The sequence below is a fragment of the Rhipicephalus microplus genome, chromosome X (genome assembly GCF_043290135.1).
Source record: "Rhipicephalus microplus isolate Deutch F79 chromosome X, USDA_Rmic, whole genome shotgun sequence".
Classification (NCBI taxonomy): Eukaryota; Metazoa; Arthropoda; class Arachnida; order Ixodida; family Ixodidae; genus Rhipicephalus; species Rhipicephalus microplus.
The window spans coordinates 297,333,370-297,356,053 of NC_134710.1; the positions used below are offsets into that span (position 1 = coordinate 297,333,370).

At 43.0% G+C, this 22,684-nt stretch overlaps 1 protein-coding gene across 1 annotated transcript in view; it reads right to left on the bottom strand.

Annotated features, from left to right (window-relative positions):
- LOC119161384 (ubiquitin-like protein 5) overlaps positions 1-19,960 on the bottom strand; it is a 46,787-nt gene extending 26,827 nt beyond the window's left edge. The window contains exons 1-3 of the mRNA XM_075879414.1: positions 19,758-19,960; positions 19,533-19,616; positions 9-46 (exon numbers count right to left, since the gene is read on the bottom strand). Of these exons, the coding sequence (XP_075735529.1) occupies positions 9-46; positions 19,533-19,616; positions 19,758-19,813 (178 nt within the window). The 5' untranslated portion in view covers positions 19,814-19,960. The remainder of the gene's footprint in view (positions 1-8; positions 47-19,532; positions 19,617-19,757) is intronic.
- Positions 19,961-22,684: the final 2,724 nt, after the last annotated feature.

The following is a 22,684-nucleotide window of genomic DNA, read 5'->3' on the forward strand; positions in this document are numbered from 1 at the left end:
AAGGATACAGTCTCTCAGCGTGACATGGTCCTTGAAGATGGTGTACCTGAAGGCAGAAAAAAACTTGTTACTGCTGTGAAAATAGTTCTTGTTAAGTGTACATGTACTCCTTCAAATTCACTACATCCAAATAAAGATTTCTTTAATACTACATTACTGGGATAACAGCATGTGGTTCCAGCAGCAGAAGAGAAATCGACATTGTCATAAAAAAATGGTCATGTCAAATAAATGTTACATTTTGTAAACGACATCACTACTCTTACACAGCATAAATATTCTGCTTCTTTAAGTGCCTTGTCTGTGTCGACCTATGCTATATCGTATATATACACACACCTTAAAGCATTTCAAGCAGCAAAGAAAATGAACGAAGAACCAAAATTTTTAGCAATCTGTGCTACAAGCAATTAATGTTTTTCAGCAGTTCATAATAAAACATTCAGATGAGATGCATTATAAAAGCTTATGAGTTTTTCTTTACATTTTTTCTCATCCAGTGTTGGTTGGTGTATGGGGTCTAACGTTCCAAGGCGACTCGGGTCGAGAGATCGCTTTGATTGATATGTGTGGTTTAACGTCCCAGAACCACCATATGATTATGAGAGACGCCGTAGTGGAGGGCTCCGGAAATTTTGACCACCTGGGGTTCAGGTTGACAGAGATATGCAGGAATGAAGAGCACCAGATTATTTCAACCAGCTTGGGTTCTTAAACATGCATTGATATCGCACAAGAATGGAGCCCCTAGCATTTCATCTCTGCTAAAATGGAACTACTGTGGCTAAGATTGAAGCCGCACTTTCTGGGGTCAGCAGTCGAGCAATGTAACCACTGGGCCACCGTAGCAGGCTCTCATCTAGTGTTGCCCACCTTTTATGTCAAGAACACAATATTCTCAGCAAAGAGCCCTCATAACGATTCAAGCTCATTCTTGGGAGATGTGATTTTAGCTGAATCGCTTATTCGATGCAAAAGTGTAACCTTGCACACAACATTGGTGTTTCAAAGGAGAGAACTAAGACAGAAACTGGCCAACTATTTATAGACATAGACAGCTATTTCGTGTGATGCAGCCTTCAGGGCAAACACTACCACTCAGAAAAAATAGTCACCATGAATATAACAGCGATGGCATACAGAGAGCAAGCAGAAGCATTACATTCATAGCACCTTGTTGCTGCACTAGAGGAGAATGACACACACACAAAAAAAGTCACCATTCGCATGAGCCTACAGAACAATAGAAAAGATTAGATAATTTTATCTAGATATTTACTTATTCATTCTGTTAGGAAGAAGAACAACGGGCATGCACACAGCATCAGGTGTCACGTCAGTAGATAGCGTGCCGATGCATTTTGCCACATGACCCCATGGTTTGCACACTTTTGCTCACGCCTGTATATGTTTGGCAAAATGGGACAAACAGTTCCCTGGTGGTTGAGGCTTAGAGTGGTGAATGGATGGTATAGCTTGGGGAATCAAGACCTCATTGTGGGCAGGAAGTAAACGATGCAAGCTGAATTCATATTCAAAGAGGGCATACAACCATTTCATAATCCCATCGGTGAAAGCACCCTGATGTGAATGTAAACTGCTTTCCTGTTCGAGGAAGTAGCCTTACACGGAGCGATGCTGCTGCTGTACATGGCCAGGGACATGTTGCACACTGAAAGTATTTTGTTATGCAGATGTCTCCATGATAAGTACGATGGGAGTGTCAGTGGAAGAGAGGTGCACTGGCTGAAACCTGCTGTGTGCCAAATAGGAAAGGTATTTGAGGCCTTAAGTGTCACTGACAATGTGAAGAGTGTTGCTTAATGGCCTTTGATGATGGCAAGACCACAATAAATTTCAAGTCAGAGCAGGATGACTCGACTGAGGGCTGCACAACAGATCTTGGTGATCCAAGCCTCAGATTAGTGTACTCAGCCTAGCCATCGAGAATGTTTGAAGGACTGCACATAACCACCATTATGGCCTTCAGCATTTATGTTGCGTTTATTAGTACCTAAAGAGTACCAAGGGACATTACGTAAGGAGTGAGCGAAAAAAAATGAAACAACAAAGAAAGCAAGGCAGTACTAACAATAACAAAAAATAGCAGTAGATCATATTTACAAAGATAAAATATGGCTGTTTATGGTGGTTTTAAATTGAGAAAACTGAGATGACATGGCGATGTGGGCGGGAAGATCGTTCCAGTCTTGCGCTGTCTGAAGGAAAAACGCCTTCTGGAAGGTCTTTGATTTTGGGCGGCTGGAATATACTGCTTTGGGATGAGAATGGCACGATGTCCGATGTGCAGGTCTGATGAATGCATTGCCTGGTGGCAAAGAATGAAAGAACTTATGATACAGGCGTAAGCGTGGAAGTTTATGGCGAGAGGCAAGATGAGGAAGATTAAGATGAGATTTGACTGTTGACACACTTATGTTAAGTAATTCGAGATAATGAATCAGGAAGCAGGAATCTGGATGGATTCGAGCATAGTAGAAAGGTTAGCTTGATGAAGATCAAAAATTGCATAAGCATACTCTAGTTTAGGCCTGACGAGTGTTTTATAAGTGATTAGTTTAGTAGCAGCAGGTGCCGAGGCAAGGTTGCGACGAAGGTATTTAAGAACTCGATTAGCTGAGTTAGTGATACTAATGATGTGTATTCTCTATGTTAGATCAGATGAGATATGAACACTTAAGTATTTGGTAGTGTTGGTAGCAGCTACGGGGTAGTTGTGTAGAGTGTAAGTGTTAGCGATGTGGTCTTTACTTAGATTAAAAGTCATTAGGAAAGTTTTGTTAATATTGCGGTCATTTACAACACCCTCATTCATTACCTGTACATAACCATTATCACATAGTGTTCCTCATCTTCATCGTTAGTGGATATCGTTAGTCACCTCGAAGATGACTGTTTTTTGGCCACGTCTTCCAGGCCTAATAAAGGCGTGTAAAGTACCACCCTACGTCTCAATATTTAGGGACATTAACCAATCCTCACACCATTCCTGTATAGTGTTGAGATCTGACTGTAAAACGGAAGAATGAGAGACATTATTTACAAGGTGATACAACACGCAATCATTAGCGAATAGTCTAATATTAGAGGTGATGTTACGTGGCAAGTCGTTAATGTAAATTGAAAAGAGGAGGAGACCTAGTACAGTACATAGCGGAACGCCAGAGAGAAGAGGAGAAAGGGGAGATTTGCAGGAGTTAATAACAATAGACTGCCGGTGATGGGTTAGAAATTCGCGAATCTAATTCACCACGGAGGATTCTAAGTTCAGGCACGAAAGTTTAAGCAGTAAGTGATGATCGGAAACCTTATAAAATGCTTTTTCGCAATCAAGAAATGTAGCATAAATGGGGATATTATCAAGGTGAGAATGAATTTTATGCAAGAAAAGGGCTAGTTGGTTTTCACAAGAATGGCCGGGACAAAAACCATGCTGATTGAAACGGAAAAAATTGCATTGCAGGACTTAAAGACAAATCAGAGGATAGAAATAGCACAGATTATTATATATATGTGTCACTGTGACTGATATATCCCCTTAAGGCACAAATATGACAAGTGACTTGACCGACTGCCAAAAAGACATCACACGAGCCCAACTTTATTCCAGGGCACTCAAATTCTACTTCACCAAAGACAAGGTGGTAATAAATTGATGTGCACTTTTTTTTAGTGGTTACCATAATTGCAACACAATTAAACATCTATTAATTCTAAATCCAGCAAAATTGTATTTTGCATAAAAAATCAAATGCCATCCTTAAAGCAAATAGTTAATCCATTATTGATTGTAATAATTTCCAGCAAATAAGAATTTTACATTTGACGTAGTTACCACAAGTACGTTGAACGACTCGACTTGTCGAACGCAACAGTGCCTTGTGATTCTCCGCCGGAATGTGCAGCACGATGAAGTTAAATGAAGACATTAAATAAGCAGGAGGTTCAATTCGTCCAAGGCTCAATGTCTCATGCTTTCTTTGGCCACCAGTAGATAAAAATGGCCGAAACAAGTTCAATTGAGAAATGTGAGCAACAAGTCTGATGGGAATATAGCCTTTCCAGAATATCACAACGATTATGGTAGACATCGCTCAGACCACCTGCTGCACAGAACGAGCACTAAAAAGGCTTGCCCAGAATATCACAAGGACGATGGTGCACGTTGCTCAGACCACCCGCTGTACAGAATGAGCGCTAAAAAGGCTTGGCAAGCAGTTACAGAAGGCTGTGTTCATGCCATAGCAAAAAACCTACGTAGTTTGTACTGAGGAATGGTTGTGCAAGAAGTAAATCATCAGAGAGAAGTCGAGACAACGCAGGTAGTCTTGGCATTGTGGAAGTCAGGGATGCAGGTTTAAAGTTGACAAATCAGTAAACAGCAGTTACAGAGGAACAAGCTTGAGGGGTTTTCGTGCTTTATGATCATTCATCATCATTTATTTTCCCTTAAGGGCCCCTGACGGGGTATTACATAAGGGGGGGGGGGGGGGGGGTTGAACAAGGACACACGAGGGCAATTCCAGACCGAGAACATAAAGTAGGTGAAAATTCAAGAATAGGAATTACAGTGCAATAATAAAAACAGAAATCGTTATACAGCTAATAGCATGATTATAAAAAAAATGAGAGAAAGGCAGCTGTCTACACAGAAATTACGACTGTGCGGTTGTAAAATGAGTTTCTAGTAAGGTTTCAAACTTGACAGTATTTCGTTCGTTGGCTATTGCATCTGGAAGCCGATTCCAATCCTTCATTGTTAACGGGAGGAAAGATTTGTTAAAAGCATTGGTTGAACCTTTTAAATTTTGGACACTCAAAGAATTGAAGAGATGGTGCGAAGTTCGAATTGGTGGGAGAAGCAGGGAGCCATGTAAGTAAGAATAATTGAAATACAGTTTGTGAAATAAACAAATGCGTGCTATTTTTCGTCTAAGATCCAGAGATGTGAGAGACAGTGATGATTTTATAGTAGTAACACTTGTGCGGAAATTGTATTCGGAGGTTATAAAACAAGCCGCGCGATTTTGAATGACTTCAAGGGCATCTATTAAATAAGATAGGTGTGGATTCCAAATAGGAGAGGCATACTCTAGTTTACTACCAAATCATGTTTACTACTAAAATCATGTTTATGCTGTGGTGCTGGCAAGGGAATCAACCATATGACACTGTAGCCTTCTGGAAGTTGTCATAGATGCCCAGGCCTGGTGGAAGTTGCAGAGAAGGCAGCCTGTGACTATTCATTCAAGTTACTCTAGACTCGAATAAGCGAGATGGTGTGGTTGTTCCTGTAGAACTAGAACGAGTACAATACTTCTGAAGGTGCTCTGCAATAAAGGCACTGTGATAACGGCATCATAGCTGAGCTCGGTCATTCAGTGTCCCTGATTTGTGGAGGCAGCCTATTGAGGCAGCTGTTGCAGTCCTGATTTACTGAGACTGGCCAGACATGAAGACAGTGCTTCTTAAAACAGCAGCTTGGCAAGGCCACTCAAGCCAGGTGCATTAGTTCGTTTGAACTCAGTGCCAGTCATTCGCAGAGCTCCCTATTAGCTTCAGCCTTCGCTGTTTGCATGTGACAGTCGTGCAACCCCCCAACAGTTTCCCAGACAGCTGGAGATTGGAGAAAAATTACGTACCTTGCTTCTCATGAACATGATATGAAATGATAATAAAAATTCAGTCACATAATGCTATTATAAAAAAGTTGCTGACAACCTTTGCTTGCTTCTCCTTGCTGCATACTTATGACTACATTGTCAAGAAGAGACAAAGCAATTTTTGGTAGGTGCTATTTCATGATGCTCGCAGTGTAATAATATTTTGCCCACATAAGCACAGGATATCCGAGTATAAAATGACAGCATTTTCTGACGTTAGAGAAATTTTGCAAGACCTCTTCATGGTAATCCAAAAGATTTGGGACCATTTTGGACACAACAGAGCCTTGTATCAAAATTGCACTGCTACCATAACCCATCACTAGTGCTCGCCTTTTTTGAATTCCCACTGTACCGAGGAAATTCTAAGAGAGCTTCAGTTACACGAAGCCAACAGGACTCCGCACAGTTTAAACAAAGACATGCTTGCGGGGCCATTTTTATAGTATGTTATTTGGTGATGGTGACTTTTACCGGATTGCCAATACGGTAATAGGTGCCAAATTTGATGCAACACACATGCTATGAGTGATACTGTAGAGGAGGTGCTACAGATGAGTTCTGACCCAGTGGTGTTCTTCAACATACATCCCAACCATAGCACAGAAACACTTTTGAATCCCATTTTTCAAGAACGTGGGTGTAGTGGCAGAGTATCAAACAAGCAATCTCAAGCACAGTAGTAAAATAAGCAACTATGCCCCTGCAGTGGGCCATTCCTGCATGCCATTTGAAAAAAAGAATTAGTAACTTTACAAGCTGCTCTCAATGAAAGTTGGCTCTGACATAAAGCACATATTGCAACACGTGTGAGAGAGTGCTACTGTTCAGCTCCTGAAGAACTCAAATCATTTCATAGTTCACCATCATCTCATGGGTGCAGCATGCCTAATTAAAGGTGAGAATGGTGCAGAACCAATGATATAGGCCGCAAAGTAAGAGCACCCATACATAGATAAACTTACAGGGACTCCTTCTTGATATATTATTGCTTCAGTTGCTTGCTCAATAAGTTGGGTGGTAGTCTCCACAACCACATAACAAATGTGGCCCTGGTGGGCAGTAGTGGCCTTGTAACACTGCACTACTAGCAATGATAAACATGTAGCCAAAATGCACCAACTCAAAATCATGTGACACTAGTCAAAGCATTAACTGCTCATCTTGTATAGTTTTGACTGTCGTTTTTAAAGGGACACTAAAGACAACTATTAAGTCGACGTTAATGGAAGTGCGTATTTTGAAATAAAATCATGTTTTAGTGGTCCGCATCGGGTTAGCGTACTTCAAATTACCCGCCCTAAGCAGAACGTCTCACGTGACTGTTGCCGTGCACAACCTTGCCGACAACATTGGCTTTACTGCACGGCAGCCAACACCAGTAGCAGCAGAATGAAAGTAGCGGGAGCCACTGCAGCAACAACGGCCATAGCAAAATTTCCTGCCATGGCCTCTGTGATGGAAGACTTGCTTGGTTCAACTGGGCCTCGCTAGGTGGCACGACCTGTCCAGTTTAACCAGGCGAAAATTGAACTTTTGAGCCACTCGCGCTACTTACCCTAGTAACGTCTGGCAGTTTTTTTTTCTATGAATCAAATGGAAACAACAAGCAGCATTTCATTACAGCTCTTCATGCACAGAAGGTTCTTTATTTAGTGCAGCTAGTTCGATTAGTAGTGATTAATTGTAGACAGGAAGCCTGATGTCATCAGGATCATTTTGCGAATGTCCTACTATAGCACATAAGTTTTCGTGCACTTACTTTAATTTCTCGGTAAGTACGGCGCTGCTGTTGATAACATTGTCGTTTTAGACATCATACACTGAGCTTTCACTCTCACGTAAATTGTTATTATACTTTAGTGTCCCTTTAAGAAGTGCTTCAGACTCACAATGTAGGAGTGTCAACCAAAGTTTTCAATCTGCCTTACTCTGCCACCACTAAGAATTTTCATGGGACCAAATATCTGCTTAGTTATGAAGGCACTGTAACTTTATGCCTCCATCTTACTACAACGGCAAGTTGATGTGGACAAATGGCAAAGAAATGTTCTTTGCTAGTGAAAAAGGTAATCCATATCATATGTGTACTAGAAGTGGCTTTGCAAAGGTGAGCTATAGCATGCTATACAATGAAAGTGTGGGAAGGTGGTCCAAGCTGTACGTGACACCTTCCTAAACAAATATGCTTTCTCTGCACCAAGAAGACTGCAGAGAAAGAAATTTGGAACTATAACAAAGTTCAAGAAGGATATGCTTCAGCTCAATGAGTGGTATACTATTATCAATTTCTGATTTATGTATCTAATGAGTTCTGTTAGTGTGTCAACAAGTCCTGTTTCTGCTCTTAAACAACTACCCAAAGCTGCTTCTATCCACACGATGCACTGCTAATCACAGTTTTCCCAAACATCTACATATCACTCAGTTCAATATGCTTTTTCAAAAAAATTGACTTCCTCAAATGATAATGCCTTGAAAACTGAGAAATTCCAGGGAAAAAAAAAAAAACATTTTTGAACAGCTGCATGTGAAGTTTTTTTTTTTTTTTGCTTAGAGGCATCTATGCTACAAGTGATAACACGTTCTGCAGTAATCAAACCTTGCTTACTAGTGCTTTTATAATAAGTCGGCAAATAAGCTGAGCACACTCACACTAATAAAATATACTTTGCTCTTCAGGCTGACTTGCACTCAAATTTCCCAAAACATTTCTCAACCGGTCTCGCTCAAATTCAGAGCTGCTAAATTTTTTTTTCAACAGGGCTGACTTGGACTCAAACTCATTGAATTGTTACTCTCTCAGACTCAGACTCGCAGCTCAATGCGAGTGAGCCAAGTCACAAGTCCATTAGCATATAATCATATTTTCAACCATAGTTTCAATGCTCTTTAATACCAATATCTCACATAATCAGTTCTCTACTTGGCACCTCTTGATAATATACAGTAATATCAGAGTTACCAGTGATTCCAATCCAGTAAGAACACTTTTATTTTGAAATAAATGACTCACATAAGATTTTATAAAGAACTTCGAGTGAAAGAGCTCATGTGCAGAGGTCAAGGCACCTCCCTCCCCTGTGCCTTTGTAACTTATGCCTCTGATCAATGAATATTGAGCTGGTGTATGACATTAGTACATGGAAACACATGTAAGTAGACTGAGGATTAATGTCAGCCGACACAAACTGACAGCAATGTTGAAGTTTAGTAGACAGGACCACAGATCAGAAAAAAATGAGCTCACTCAGTTTCACTCAAAAAATACATATTGCCCTTGGGGCTCATTAGTACTCAGACTTGCCAGAATTTTTCTCAATCTGAATCCCTCGTGTCATACACTCACCAAAATATTACTCATGCGGACTCACTCAGACTCAAAGCTCAATCCAAGTCTGAGTGAGGTGAGTCATGACTGGGTTTGCTCATTTATGGCTTTTACACTTGACCCTCAACAAGTTCAAATTCTAAATACGTGGTCATCAAACATTAGACTATAACTGAATGTTTTCAGAGGCTACATGAATAGTAGAAGCATGAATATGGCAGCATAACAATGAGGGCCCAAGCAAGAGCACAGCTATGGAGTTATGATAGACCAGCCGTGGCAAGCAGCAAAACACTCAAGTGCTCTTGCATTGTGTTCTGGGTTAAGGACCACAGGCTGTGCTGCTCCTGCTTGTATTAGTGTTAAAACGTACAAAGATAAACATCCCCACACACCTTAAAAGGAATAGTAGTGCTTCATTTGTAAACCCTGCTTCCAGTCCCAGTCCGATAAGCAGTCTTGGACTTTTAGCAGAACAGTGCTCTGGCACATAAATTGAGCAGCCATGCATGTTGTTTCACACTAACATGATTGACTTAAATTAGGTTGAAAAGTAACCAGCAAATCCTTCTCACTTAAACCAAGCACGTATAGGCCATTTTGGAAAACAAAGCCCGTGTCCATCACCACACCAACATTGTGGCCTTGATATTACTGAAGCAAGCATGGAGAAAAATTCCCCAGGATACATTGCCCGCCATGGTTAACGGCTACACAGAACATTTGTGGTGTTTTTCCCTGCAACAAAGTTCATGGATGCGTCATGGCAGTCACGCCTTTTAAATGGCTGAACAGAGCTTCCCAGCAGCATGCAAGTGATACTTTTTCTAAAGATCAACAGATGGGAAAAAAAAGCTTTTCATTTACGACTTGACATGTCGTGACCTCATCTATTCGTACCTTACATTCAAAGCAGCACAGCCGTCAGTGACCTGCGAGTCAAGATACACCGGAAAAATAGGACATGTGACGCTATCTTAAAGTCAAGGAACGTTCGATGAGGGGCTAATTGGTAAGACATTTAGGAAAATTATAACTGTGCTAAAAACGAGATACGAGAATGAAGTGGACAGGACATTTGCAGACTAACAACTGGTTTATTGGAAAAGTACACCACCCTTCTTGAAACGCATGCGCAATGACAAACATGACCACGTGACAAGTTCCAAGACTCCTACCTACTAAAAATAAAATCGCGTTCTCTGCTTGAAAGATACATGGATGCGTCGCTGACGCACTTATCAGGACCGTGTCTGGCTATCCAAGATGCCTCCAAGATCGCTCTAGCTCTTTGACTCTTGGCTCGCCCTAACACTTTGGTACTGCTGAAGATAGTAGAAGAGCAAGGGAGATCTTGGAGGCATTTTGGATAACCAGACACGGGCCTGATGAGTGCGTCAGCGACTCATCCCTGTATTTTTTAGCAAAGAGCGCGATTTCATTGTTAGTAGATAGGAGTCTTGGAACTTGTCACGCGGTCATGTTTGTCATTGCGCATGCGTTTAGTTTTAATTCCAAAAGGATGGTGTACTTTTCCAATAAACCAGCTGTTACTCTGCAATCATCCTGTCCGCTTCATTCTGGTGTTTCGTTTTTAGCACAGTTATAATTTTACTAATGAGCTATATTAAAGGGACACTAAATAGAAAATGACTTTTTCACATATTTATTTTTTTTAATTTCAACATACTGTTAACCCTTTGGAGGGTTTTTGCAGGAGTGGGAGCAAAAAGAAAAGCACAAAAAGCAGCCACATGAAAAGTAACAATACAATATAATTAGGTCGGAGCAGCGTTGATGAACAAGTACAAGTTAAGAAGAAGGAAACTACATGCAAAAATAAGATGACAGCAGATTCATTATTAATTTTTATACAATCCTAAAAATGGGTGGATAAAAGTTAGCACCCTTGTAACAGTTGGTGTAAATACAAACATTGGCAATCAATCCAATACAAGGGGGCAATCGTAAAATGAAAATACAGTGCATACTATGTTATCAGGCTTATTATCAAATGCTTTGTGTATTTTGCAACATTTCTATAAAGTCATCAACTGTACGCTGTTCAGCTACAAGTCAGTCAAGGACAATCCATTCTCGAATGCATCTAAGAAAAAAGAATAATAGAATGTGTTGTTGTTGTTGCACGAGTATTCTTGGAGTGTGTGATCATGTGTGTGACGTGTTTCTCTTGTCTCCTTGGTTTTCACGTATTTTGTGCGGTCTATCTGAAAATAATTGTTTAATAACTGCTATAGAAACTTCAGACGATGAATTTTTGCTCGACATTCAAGTGTGGGCAAACCAGCGTGGCGTAGTGATTCAGTTGGGGAGTTGAGGCGACGATATCGGTTGAAAATAAATCTAATCGCTTTACGCTGTACGTTTTCAAGCGTGCTGATACCGCTGCCCGTGAAGGGGAAGCAGATTATGCTGGCATACTTTAAGATCGGTCTGACAAGTGTGACGTATACTAGATGCTTAGTGTCACGGTCGGCGTGTCACAGCGTCCGCTCAAGGAAAAACAATCTCTTTAAGGCCCTATTAGCTACGGTTTATATGTGCCCTGTCCAACTGAGATCGGAAGTTATAATCATACCAAAGTATTTATACTGGCTTACCTTTTGTAGCACGATGTTGTTGTAACCATAATGGAAGGGTAAGCGCGATTTCTTTTTTGTGACTTGGATTGCGACTGTTTTGTCAGAATTAATCACCATTTGCCAGTTCGAACCCCATCGTACAACATTATTTAGGGCATCATTCAATTCAATTCGGTCACTGCAGCTTTTGATCTGTTTGTATATTATGCAGTCGTCTCCAAAAAGTTTAATGTTTACATGAATGTTGGTTGTTAGGTCATTTATAAATAGAAGAAATTATATTGGTGCCAAGATGGATCCCTGAGGCACGTCGAACGTAACATTCAGTCTTTCAGAGACGTGATCATTGCATTGCACAAATTGTTGGGGACCACACAAGTAGTTTGATATCTAACCGGTCACTGGCCCATTCCCGACTTTGCAAACTAGCTTGTAAACTAGCTTTTCATGCGAAACCTGGGCAAATGCCTTTGAAAAATCCATAAATATGATATCGATTTGGGAGTGTTGATTGATGGCTTCGGCCAGATCATGGATTGTTTCGGCAAGTTGCGTTACGGTTGACAGGCCTCTCCGAAAACCATTCAGGTTATAGTGTAGCAGCCCATTGTCTTCGACAAACTTTGTAACAGATTTGAGAATACTATGCTCGAGTAGCTTACAGCTAGTGCAAGTTAAGGGAATGGGTCTGTAGTTCGATGGAGTTGATTTGTCACCAGATTTTTGCACTGGATTACTTTCGCAAGTTTCCACTCGGTAGGAATCTGCGAATCTTGGATAGATTTAGTAAATATTAAAGGAGCACTGACATCAAATTTACTCATGCCAAGATTTTTGCGTCAGCGAGTAGCTATAGACCCCATAGCAGCGATTCGCGACCTAAGACGCATCTGAGGGATGAATAACTATTACTTTTATTGATTTATATCACTGGTATTTATCACTATTCAAAGTGGCCAACAATCCCGCCATTTTTGGCGCTGGGAGCATCAGCAGTGGCACTACCTCACGATCACTTCCAGATCACGCCACAGCTGACCACTTCTCCACAGAAAAGAGTGACGTCAGGCTCAGCTGCTCCGCAAGCATTTCGACTGCTACGCGGACACATTCAGTCATGTTTTGTCACTTGCATTGCTGTCGTTGCCGTACAAAGTGTCCACTCGGGTTCAATACGATAGTCTGGAGCTTGGAATCCCGGCGATTCGCGACATCGCCAATTATTTTTCTTCGATCGACAGTTTGCAGAACAGCGATTCCGAAATGGACATCGGTGCAAGCAGCACTGCAGAGGTGCCCGAGGCTGTACGCTTCAGCCATGTTCGCTCGTGTGTGTAAGTTAGCTATATTGGTGTGTTTTGGCATGCAAAGCATTCAGGTATATGCAGAGGAGTCAATGATAATCTTACAAGAAAACGTATATTTACAGATATTTACAACGATTACACGCGATCGCAATGCCTGGCGCACTGGCGGGCTGGAACCAGTCTCTATCCACTTCGTAGTCTTCCCTTTTAGCCAGGGACCCTCTACCGCTTTATGCCCCAATCCCACTACTGCCTTGTGGCACTACCCCGCGGCGTTAAAGCGCCGACCCGGCGCTTGTCACGAAAGGGGAGTGTTGGGTGACACATAAGGCTTCAGTCTTACGACGTGCACAACAGTGGATGGTGGTGGCATTGAGTGCGCTTCGTCGACGACTTGCTGTATCTCGTAGGTGAGGTTGCTGATCTTGCGAAGGACTTTGTATGGTCCGTCATAGCGAAATAAAAGTTTTTCGGAGAGGCCGATGTGACGACATGGGGTCCACAAGAGTACGAGAGAACCTGGTGCATACGAAACTTCACGGTGGTGACGATCGTATCGATCTTTCTGAGAGGCTTGAGAAAGCATGAGCCGTTCTCGGGCAATCTGTCGTGCTGCGTCGGCTCGCTCTATGGCATCGCGGACGTATGTGACAGGGGAGCTTGAACCAGCGGGAAGGAGTGTATCAAGAGGCAGAGAGGGTTCCCGTCCATAAAGAAGGTAGAACGGGGAATAGCCTGCGGTGTCATGTCTGGAGGAGTTGTAAGCGAAGGTGACGTAGGGTAACGTTGCGTCCCAGTCACGGTGGTCTGGAGAAACATACATTGACAACATGTCCGTGATAGTGCGATTCAGGCGCTCTGTAAGTCCATTAGTTTGTGGATGGTATGCCGTTGTGAACTTGTGGTTCGTGGAACAGGAACGTACGATATCCTGGACGACGCGAGATAAAAAGTATCGGCCTTGGTCAGTAACGAGCTGTCGAGGAGCGCCGTGATGCAATATGATGTCATGTAGCAGAAAGTCGGCGACATCGGTAGCGCAGCTGGTTGGAAGAGCGCGGGTGATCGCATAACGTGTCGCGTAGTCGGTCGCCACGGCAACCCATTTGTTCCCGGATGCAGAAGTGGGAAATGGCCCGAGAAGGTCGAGCCCTACGCGGTAGAATGGTTCAGCAGGGATCTCAATAGGGTTAAGAAGGCCAGCTGAAAGCGATGTTGGTCGTTTTCAACGTTGACAAAGGTCGCAGCTGGTAACATACTTTTGCACCGAGCGATATAGGCGTGGCCAGAAAAAACGGCGCCAGACGCGATCATAAGTGCGAGTGACTCCCAGGTGACCAGCGGCAGGTTCATCGTGAAGCTGTCGGAGAACATCTACACGCAAATGGGAAGGCACGACGAGAAGGCGGTCAGGGCCGTTAGGGCGCATGTTGTGGCGGTAGAGAACTCCTTCACGAAGGAAATACAAGTTCAGAGAAGTGGGTGGAGTAGCGGAACTCAGGCTTTCTATGATGGGAAGTAAATCCGGGTCGCGGCGTTGCGCAGAAGCGATATCAAGAAAGTGTGATATTGATAAGACGCAAGCCTCCGTAGCTCTCTCTGTGGCGTCTGGTGGATCCACTGGATACCGTGACAGGCAGTCGGCGTCTTGATGGAGGTGACCAGATTTATACACGACCGAGAAGGTGTATTCTTGGAGGCGTAGAGACCAACGACCGAGACGTCCCGTGGGATCCTTTAGCGAGGAAAGCCAGCAGAGTGCATGGTGATCAGTTACAACAGTAAAACTGCGGCCGAAGAGGTACGGGCGAAATTTAGCGACAGCCCAAACAAGAGCAAGACACTCTCTTTCGGTGATTGAATAATTCCTCTCGGCAGGGGCTAAAAGGCGGCTGGCGTAGGCGATGACACAGTCACGTCCATGCTGACGCTGAGCTAAAACAGCACCAATTCCGTGCCACAAGGCAGTAGTGGGATTGGGGCATAAAGCGGTATTAGGCAGACGCGCAAACTGGCGGGTTATGCGACGGTTCTTGGCGTGCTCGAAGCGCTGACACTCCTTCACAACCGCGTCGACGGTGGCGCAATCTTTAACGATCAACAGATTGAACGCGTCATCGGCAATTCTCTTCAATATGTGAGCGATTTTGTCAGTTTCGCTCATGTTCTCGTCCACCTTTCGACAGAGGCCCAATACGTCCTGTATGTAAGATACATACGATTCTGTCGATGTCTGCACGTGACATTCCAGGTCTTTCCTCGCGGCCTGCTGTCGCCCAAATGGCCTGCTGAATAACTCGAGAAGCTTCAGTTTGCAAACGTCCCAGCTGGTCAACTCCGACTCATGCGTCTCATACCAGGTGAGCGCCGTATCCCGCAAGTAAAATACAACGTTGGCCAGCATCAACGTAGGGTCCCACCTATAGTATTCGCTCACGCGCTCGTACAAAGCGACCCAATCTTCAACATTCACCTTGTCCTTGCCTGTGCCCGAGAAGGTTCCGGGGTCTCGTGGAGGCAGGAGAATCAGAGGAGGCAGCTGCTGCTGCTGGTGCTGGTGCTGGTGCTGCTGCTGCTGCTGCAGCTGCGGCTGCTGTTGCTCTTGTGGGTGGGCCTGTTGAGCCATTGCAGAAAAATGAAGGTGGCGACCACTCCGAAGTTCCGTGTTGGTTTGCCGGAAAAGCCAGGTAGGCGTACCCAGCACCTCCACCAATAATCTTACAAGAAAACGTATATTTACAGATATTTACAACGATTACACGCGATCGCAATGCCTGGCGCACTGGCGGGCTGGAACCAGTCTCTATCCACTTCGTAGTCTTCCCTTTTAGCCAGGGACCCTCTACCGCTTTATGCCCCAATCCCACTACTGCCTTGTGGCAATATATAGCTATCACGAATGAGCATCAGCGGAGAAATAGAATAAAGTTCCTGCTTGCCAGGTTTTTTTGCACCTCCAGATGGCCCCAGCTATCCAGCCTCTCGCGGTTAACACGGTATTACCACTTTTACGTGGACGCAAAGTATACAGATGAACTGAAATTCAACGATACCTGCATGTTACTTGTTAGCGATGATATCTGACCATACGCTGTTCCACTTTTGATAGCTTGTGGTCGTGCTGATGTGTAGCACATACGTGATATGAAAAGACACCCTCATTGTGCTTTTTCCATGCTTTGAACTAGACGACTGCAACTCATCTGCAACTCGCAATGAATCCCCGACATACTGACCGACAAGCACACTTTTAATCATGCTCTTTTCTTTCGTCGTTCTTCTAAAGGTGGTTTTTATCTTAATAATTTCACAAAATCATTCAAACCGGTGCAACGAAGATCAGACGCGATGAGCAAGTGCATTTCTGCGATTCGGTGCCAGTCAGCGCCACGATAAGAACACTCAAATCGTACACGTCATCGCTACTAGGGCATCGTCACTCAGTATGGTATTTGTGGAATGTATCACACTGAACACGTACCACTAGTGTCGATGTCGCAGGGCAGTCTATTTTTTGTTTTTTCTTCTCAGCTTTTCTACGCTGTTTGACATAGAATTAAAATAACTTCCACACGACAGATGCTGTTCAAATTGGGCCAAGAAAGCCCATGCATACAAAGCAATCAAATGATGGGCACATCTCAATCTTAAAATTTGATGTCAGTGCTCCTTTAAGCGCAGGTACTTACTGAGTGGTTCAGCATACCGTTTGAGAAAGACGTACGGTATCCCATCTGGACCACTGCTCTTTTTATCATCAAGGTTTAACAGCAGACACAATATACCACTTTCAGGTATTTCTGGAGTTTCTGATAATTTGCTATCGGTGCGTGGCATAATCCTTAGATGTTGCACTAGCCTGTTATCGATTGTAAAGACGGACTGGAAGTAAGGATCGAATTGGTCTGCCTTATCTTTTTAGTCTGTCGAGGCAGAAGCGTTTTGGCCGCTATGTTTACCGCTTACATATCGCCAAAGCTTTGCAGGTTAGGTTTTGATGAACTTTGCTATAGTGGTACCAAAAAAGTGAATTTTTGAAGAACGTACTTTGTTTTTCAGCGTTTTTGATATATCGGCAATCTGAGCCGAGTAGTAGGGTCGTGAGCTAGGCCTCCTAGCCTTCCTCAGCCTACTCATTTTACGTTTCACATGAATTATCTCACGTGTAATCCAGGCATTACACTTTCTTGTAATTTTATACCTTGTGGGTATAAGTAAAGTACAATTTAAAAATCTTAAACACACCACTTCTACTGCGACACAGCACAAGAAAATGCATGAAAAGAAAATGCGGGTGGAGACGCCATCTTGACATTCACGCACCAAAGACTGTGAAGTCAAAGATATTGAAGGCCTCTACTGCGTCCTACATAGCTTCTAACCGATAAAATTAAGTGTATTGTCATCTGTGGGTGCCATACACCCAGCATACCAAGTTTCAGAAAATTTAATTGAACCAATCTCATGAAAATGCATTTTCAAATTTCTGACCTAACGCGTGAAGACTTCAGCGTGAAATTTAAAAATGACATTTCAACCTTCATATTCTCTGTAATTAATGAACTTACCATTGTGAAACTTATGGAGTTCTCAGATTGCATTTTTGTCCACCTAAAGCAAGTTATTGCTTATATTTAGTGTCTCTTTAAAACATTTTCCACCAAGCACTACTTCTTCAAATTTCACCTTGCTCTGTAGCATGAGGTTGCGAATCAACTCTACAAGAAACACAGCTTTTATGATCTTATGTGGCACTGTTAAAGATTGTCATACAGACAGCAAAACGCTCTCAAATGCTTGACTAACTTTGAAAACAGGTGTCGTACCATTAGCAACAGCATCAGGTAATATTGCCTGGTGTTGGAGAAAGAAGCAATTCTGGTAAGCAAAGATATATATTGCCACTTGTGCTTATTTTGATGTTGTTTGGGTTTCGCCTGCAAACACATTGGGCAACGCGCAGTGCAGACCACGTTACAATACTTGAGAAGCTTCGCAATTGTTGTAGACAATTTGTCAAGGTATGTGTGCAGCACGCGAATAGTCAGGTTTACGTGACAGCTTGCGTGAGCACGAGCAATAACATTGGAAGGTTCCGTAGCTACTGTATAAAAGACTACAAATTCAACAATGATGAGATTATCAACGGCTGATGCTCTATTCGCCACTATCACAAATACAGTTTTGTCTAAGTTTCGAATAAGTTTAAGATTAAAGTTTCATCTTTAAGCTACCGTCTACTGCTTTCATCAACACCAGAACACTGAATATACATATATATATATATATATATATATATATATATATATATATATATACACACACACACACACACTGTTTAGTTTCATTATAGGCATACAGAGGCGCAGAATAGTGAAATAGGCATTTATAGGTGGCATAACAAGGCTAGACCTCTAATTCATGCTCCGGCAGGAACAGGGCAAGTCTTTTAGGTATGATAAATATTCCTAGAGCTATAATCCAATCTCTACTGATAAGCAACTCAATTGAGGAAACACTTCAATAACACATATCCGATTGAAGCATGCGTGCTTATGAAGAACCAGAAGCAACGAGTCAACATACTCTTACAAATCTTGATCAGCCACTTTCTGGGCATATAAGTCACACACAGAATATTAATATGATGTAATGAATGTGCAAAGAAGCCAAACAAGTGTTACTGTGAAGTGAGCTGGTACTTTGGTTTCATAGCCGAGTATAGTAAAAGCTCGTTAATTTAAACTCCATTAATGCAGCCTTGTTCCCAGCCCTGTATCTCTATGGGGGAAAACTCCTGATAATTCGAACATATTGGTAATTTGGTATCAACAGTTAACTCGAACTGGGAGCCCCTGGTTTTCATTGCTGCTGCCGAAATCGTCCTTGAGTGATCACAATGTGTTGCGAAACCAAACCAAATTTGCTAGATATGCAACATAACAAAAAAGCAGCAGCATTTTTCAGCACATGGGAATTCGGACGCTACGCTGGAGCTCTTGGGCAAGCTGCAAACGATGCTCATAGGGACGTGACAGAACCGCAAGCAAAGACGAATTACTGATTACTTTCAATTCTGATTGCGTTGCTTTTGCCATGTAAACAAACGTGTTTTTGAGCATTAAGAGTGGCCCACACGTTTGTCTACATAACGACATTAACCGCTTACTGCTAACGTGAGTGCATGTTGGTGCTTCTTTCTGGCGCATCATTGACTGATTAATTATGTCCGCTATTAAATCTCCGTGAACGTACCTCACGAAATCATCTATCGCAAACAAAGTGGCGCCTATGTCGCGATAACGAGTCCAGAGGTGGCTACTTTGCGTTCTGTTCGCGCAGTGTGGCACGACGTCCGTTAATTCCAGAGCTCGCTCACTAATTCAAACTTCACGTAAATCGAACAATTATGTAGTCCCCTTTGAGTTCGAATTAACGAGCATTAACGAGGATCAATCCTGTATTTGGAGTTTGTATCGCACGAATCCTGCCTGCTAACAGGCATCACGCATTATGTACCTTAGTGACAGATAATGCCAGCGGCCAGTTCAAAAGCGAAAACCTTGTGTAACAGATACCCTTTGTAAAGCAACAAACCTGAATTTACCATTTTTTCAAGACAATTTTGTCCCATCGCGTTCCCGTCTGCGCGGCTATGAGTTTCTTCAGATCGCCAATAGTGTCGTCGTCGCTACAGCATTTTGTCAAGGAGGTAATTGTTTATTATTTCGTTATGTGCATGCATTAGCAAATTTCGCGACACTAAACATACACAAAAAATATAATAGCCTCTGTGCGCTCGCAGTTAGATACTCAAGCGCAAAAAGGATACTTGCACTTTACCCGGACCTTTTTCCCCAGTCGGTCGTTGCACGTAATTTCAATCATTATGACTGATCTAGCCCAACAAACCTCAATTCGTAAGCCTGCTAAGCTGCAACTTAGAAATATTTCGGCTTCGACACGAAACTTGTATATTCTTAGCAGTACAGTGTACTAGCAATAGAGTTTGTTATGCACAGCGTTGTTAGCACTGCCGAAAGATTAAGTCAAGTTTAACCACTAGTGTTAAAAGGTTTGAAGTTTTTTAGAGAGCAAGGTGAATCTTAGAGTTTATATACATTCTGTGTATTATGTCTATAAAAATTATAGAAAACAGATTACGCAATTGTTTAAATGCTTGTGAAATATTTTCTTTAAATAATAGATGTAATTGAAAGAACGCACTAGTCAATAATAAGTAATAACTAGGGTCCCGAGAAGTATATTTTAAAAATTACACTATGTAAACTACAAGTATTTTATATTGTAGTACTTGCTGGTTTAATTTTTACGTTACATAATTAATATACACTTATAACTTATCATACAGGCGTGCTTTCTAATTTGGCAGATAGCGCCATCTATAAATCTCAACTATTGTGTTTTGTTTTTTTGCTCATAGATGGCGACACAAAGACACTCGCTTTCACATCCTGCCGGCATGGGTTGATGGAAAGAAACGTTGTAGGGAGGGCTGTGGGAAAGAGGTGGAAAAGAAAGGAGGTGTTGCTCGTGGAGTTTGAGCGTACTATGGGAAATGCGAAGCATGCTAACGCGCAGCCGCGATATGGTCAGACGCCATGACGTCATAGCCGTTGGCAACGAGGCTAGGAAAGGAGAGGAGGAGATCAGAACAGTCGGCCGCGAAGGGTGAGTGGACGCGTTCTCGCAAAACGCATTCGATTAGGGCCGCCTCCGCCGAGCTCTTATTGATCCCGCTGCTGCAAAGAACAGGATTTGGATAATTAACTGGATGATTGCTCCCTCCTCCTCGCGCGAAAGTCTCTCCCCTCCTAAAAAGTAAAATAAATACCCCTTTCTAACTCTCCTCCTTTTTTTTTCTCTCGGCAACTCGTCGTCACTCTCCCCAAACCGCCTGTTCCCTCACGAGCTGCCTGTTTCTTTAATAAAGGCGAAATCTATTCGCCTCCGCTGAGCCCTTTATTCTATTTTAATGACCGCTTTTCCGATAAACGTTTTCTCCGCTAGGCAATTTCCTTTGCATTTTTTTTAACAGACGTGAGCGCTGTCTTTTATTCTTTATTGTCTACCGCCTTGCCATCGTTACCCCTCGATTCGTCTTTCATATCTCGCCATACACCCGTCCACCATAAACACATCTCGCGATTTCTTTTCCCCATCCTCTTCTCTCGCACGTTCTCCAATTATAACCCGCCGCCACCCAGTCACGTTTCTGCGTGAGTCTTTGCGGGTTTTACTCTTTTGAAGCCACGCGTGTAGTACTACAACCGTGCGCGTCGAGGAAGGTTGAGGTGTGAGGGGGTGAACCTCTTCCATCGAGTTTCTTGTCGCGGATAGCGAGGAGAGCCCTTGGCTTTGCCCTGCTCCCTCATTGCGTTAGCCGCGGGGAGTCACGTTTATTTTTCGGATTGTGGTCGTTAAAGGCGAGCGCCGCTGATGAGGTTATTACAAAAAAGAAACCCGATCGGGTGTAATCACCGGAGAAGGCCGTACCGGAGCTGTTGCGGCGTGCGCTCCAGGGCGACGTCGGGATTCGTCGCGCCGGATACTTGTTGAACTTCGGGGCGTCGCGGTTCGCGCTCGCTCGCTTGAAACACGATGCCGTGAAGCGCGCGTGTTGTGAGCGGTGATGTACGGTAAGCCGGATTCGGAGTAGCGCGCGTGACTCGAAACGGGCCCGGTACGAAGAGCGCTCTTTCTCTTTTGCTCCCCTCTTTTTGATCTTCGTTTCATCCGGAACTGAAATAGACGAGGCTGAAAGTTAATTCGCTTCTCAGAGTGATGCGCCACGCTCTCCGTGATTCGATTCGTGACACGGGGAAGGCTTCCAATAATTACTAATGCCACTGGCCGCTGTGGGAGCGATTTAACGAGGTGCTCTGCAGACATACGTACAGGACGTCTCCCGAAGAAAAGTTAGCGAGGTGTAAACTGTGCAGGGAAACGAGGATGCTAGTTGCCGTGGACAAAGTAATACGACATAATACCGCCGGTACCTTTGAAATATGCAAATAACTTGCACCCATGCATGTTACACGTGCCGCCTTGATCCCGCTAGGCGCAAGGTTTACGCTAGATTGAGCGCAGTGAAAGGGCAGAGCCTCGAATGTCAGCATCTGTTCGCTTGTGGTTGTGAGGCTCTACCCTACCACCGCGTTGAATATATATATATATATATATATATATATATATATATATATATATATATATATATATATATAATGAGATCTAACAGACCATAATGCCAAGGAATGTATAGGGGAAGTTATTAGACCCAATTGTAATGTAAATGTTGAGAAAGAAAAGTGGGTGAAAAGATACCGTGAGCAGGAACCGAATCTGTAACCTTCGAATAACGCAAGAGGATGGGAATCAAGCTGAATATTTGCTAAAGTGCGGTACACAAGGTAAATCCGTCATTGAAGATTTGGAAGTATGTTTGTGCAAGGTTTGTAGCACCAGCATTACACTACTACAGATGTCAAGAAGAAAAAAAATCCATCCTGACTTAAGTCTTGAAGCGTGGAAACTTGGGCAAGTTGGTAGGACATAACTGAATACAGTAACAGCGCAACCTAGAAGTAGTAGAAGTCAGTGCTCTTTTCTGTCCTTGTTTTTTTCGCTTCCGTAGTTACGAAGTAACTACTTCTAGGTTGCGCTGTTCCTGCATTCAGTTATGACCTAAGTCTGCTTAGGTGCGCGGACCGGGGGGGGGGGGGGGATGTATTTCAAGTA